Source organism: Pundamilia nyererei, unplaced genomic scaffold (genome assembly GCF_000239375.1).
Source record: "Pundamilia nyererei isolate P.nyererei 1_Seehausen unplaced genomic scaffold, PunNye1.0 scaffold00001, whole genome shotgun sequence".
Lineage (NCBI taxonomy): Eukaryota > Metazoa > Chordata > Actinopteri > Cichliformes > Cichlidae > Pundamilia > Pundamilia nyererei.
The window spans coordinates 4,550,928-4,553,544 of NW_005187402.1; the positions used below are offsets into that span (position 1 = coordinate 4,550,928).

General features: G+C 43.9%; 1 protein-coding gene across 1 annotated transcript; it reads right to left on the reverse strand.

Moving 5' to 3' along the window:
• Positions 1-660: 660 nt before the first annotated feature.
• On the reverse strand, positions 661-1,607 carry her5 (hairy-related 5). The gene is made up of 3 exons (XM_005719495.1): positions 1,520-1,607; positions 1,331-1,426; positions 661-1,223 (listed from the first exon to the last, which is right to left on the reverse strand). The coding sequence occupies exons 1-3, from the start codon at positions 1,568-1,570 to the stop codon at positions 756-758; spliced, it is 615 nt and encodes a 204-aa protein (XP_005719552.1). The 5' UTR covers positions 1,571-1,607; the 3' UTR covers positions 661-755.
• Between the last annotated feature and the right edge of the window lie 1,010 nt (positions 1,608-2,617).

The window sequence follows — 2,617 nt, forward strand, 5'->3', positions numbered from 1 at the left end:
ATACATACACATATATATATTCCATTTCACACCTGGTTTTGCTTTTTAGTTTCCAATAGCCTTTTCTTTGACGTGGGAGGATTTTGTGGATTGGATGGTGCCGCACCCTGAAGGAGTCTAGACTCTGGACAGTGTGTGAATGGGCGCCATTGTTTGCTCCTCTACCCCCGAAAAAAAACTGCTCTGATGATTCGCCTGCCTATCAGCATCACAAAGGATGTCATAACTGTCGATCGTTGTGGTTAACTATCCTGTGCCCGTTTCATCTACAAGTGCAGCAGCTTTAAAAGCTTCACACGATACAACAGGCCACTCTGGGAGGTTTGAGCAAACTGTGTCTTTATTGAAGACTCAGCAAACACATTCATGAATTATTTCTCACACACAGTGGCTCAACACACGTTCGAGCCAAAAAAAGAGGGAAAAACAAAAACAAAACCCTCAGCAACAGTAAAGCAGGGAAAGCAATTTTTCGCCCGTCCTGTCAGCACAAATAAATGTTTTACGTACTGATGCGTAAATGTGGAAAAAAAACAAAAAACAAAAACAAAAAAAAAACTTATGAGCACATATAGGTGAGGCTCAACGTTTTAAAAAGAGAAATCACTGATTACACTCGTACATGTGCGAGGTAATAGAAAGTGACTTGAGTGAGCTAAATACAGGCTGCGCAGTAGCCTAAAAAATACACATTTATACATTTTGCTCGCATAGTTACAGTAGGTACAGTAGTTACATGGACACATAAGCTGGAATCACTGAGGCCAGGGCCTCCACAGGGGATCAGGAATGTGCCCCACACCTGCGGGGGACAGATTGCTGGTGTCAGCGTGGAAGCCAGCCGTCTGCGTCAGGTAGTGGTGAGAGAGCTGGGGGTGATGGAAGGGCAGAGGATGAGGAGGCAGAGCAGCAGGAGGATGGTGAATGTGGCCGGGAGTGGTGGGGTGCATGGGGATCTCTGGAAGCGTAAAGGAAGCCCGAACAGCCGCTCCGCTGGGCTCCCCTGCCTCCTGGCTCTTGCTGGCTATGAACTGGTTGACCCTGAGCAGGCAGGTCCTCATGCCGTCATGGTAGCTGGACTGGCAGGCACAGGCCGGTCTCTGCTCCACGGACAGGGCCCTCTTTGAAGCCTGGTGATCCTTCTGTACATCCTCCTCTGCCTTCAGGAAATCGACCACACTCTCTAGAATCTCTGCCTTCTCCACTTTCGGATTGTTTAGTTTCTGCATTAAAATCAAATCACTCACAAACAGCATATAAAATAAACAACAACAACAACAACAAAAACATTATGAACAATCGAAATTAAAACCACGACGCAGAGACGTACCTCATTGTGGGTGCTCTCCAGCATCAGAACTCGCAGAGTCTCCAGACTGTGGTTGATGCGCTCCCGCCTGCGCTTCTCCATCTGAGGTTTAGAAATCTTTGTGGGCGAAAAAGTAAAACACTTTAGACTGCAAACGGGACGATCGCGCTTTTTGCACAAAGTGTTGCTGTCTGCGGAGATGTAACTCACCCTTCTGGCGGCCCTCTGTCCTCGAGCTCCAGGTGAAGATATAGCCTTCATGCTTGCCTCGTGCCTCTCCTCGTTGCTGCAGATCCAAACCGAACGAATGACACAAGTTTGCGCCCTTGTTGCAATTTGTTGATCCCCGTGCACACGGTCACGCCCCCTCTTGACACCCGAAAGAATCTGAGTCACGTGGTTCGATACAGCCGTTGCTTCCATTGAATTTTAAATGATTTTGTTTAGGCACTCTTATTAAAATGTTTATTGATTTAATGGAACTTTTTGAACGAGTGAAACAGCTACACACGAGGCCTGCCTTTTTTACGCATTTAACTCGGACAGTTTCTTTTAGATCGGCTCCCCAAAAGCATGAACTCTGTCTACTCCTTTTTCTTTTCGGTTAATGCTTGTGTCTGCTTGATGCTTGAAAATAAAGATCAGCGGTATTTGCGCAAACACTGCCTCATTCATATTTCTATTTTGAATTATTTTTGTGCGTTTCTTCATCAATTCATCAGCCTCATGTTGCCTTTTTGCTTGTGCACCCCGACACAGAATACCTTAAAAACCTAACACTCAAAGAGACTCGTTCAAAACAAACAAAAAAGCAAACGCGATGCCATTAACAGTTGTCTAATTGTTCTTTTGGAAAGTAAAATGGTGATCCAATGAATACGTTGAACAGGCACTCGATTATTGTTTTTAACGCACGATTTGCATAAATACACTCAGTCGTCTCTCTTGGCCTCCTCTCCACATGCTGATGACGATTTAAACAAAAATGTAAAGTTGGATTCATCACCCCAGATTCAGACTTTGATTTTTCGGCACTGATTTTTCGTGTGTAGTGTGGTAGACCTCAGCCTTCCACCCCTTAATTCCTTCCTTTACAGTTTTTTTCTTGGTTTGGCGCAGTTTCCACAAGCAATTGGTACATTTTCAAAACTCTTAGTACTTATATCACAACAGATCATCAAAAGTGCACGTTTTTCAAACATTTCAGCATATTTTCAATTGTGTTAGTACAATACACATAATGACAAAATATCATTTTCACTACACAAAATAAGTGTTTCATCTAAATAAATGTTTCGTTCACAGTTA

Excerpts from the sequence above, each read along its gene's own strand:
- her5 (XM_005719495.1), bottom strand. The coding sequence starts at position 1,570 with ATGAAGGCTATATCTTCACCTGGAGCTCGAGGACAGAGGGCCGCCAGA. Across the intron at positions 1,427-1,519 it reads GACAGAGGGCCGCCAGAAGG|ATTTCTAAACCTCAGATGGA; the intron begins GTGAGTTACATC and ends TCGCCCACAAAG. Across the intron at positions 1,224-1,330 it reads TGGAGAGCACCCACAATGAG|AAACTAAACAATCCGAAAGT; the intron begins GTACGTCTCTGC and ends ATTTTAATGCAG.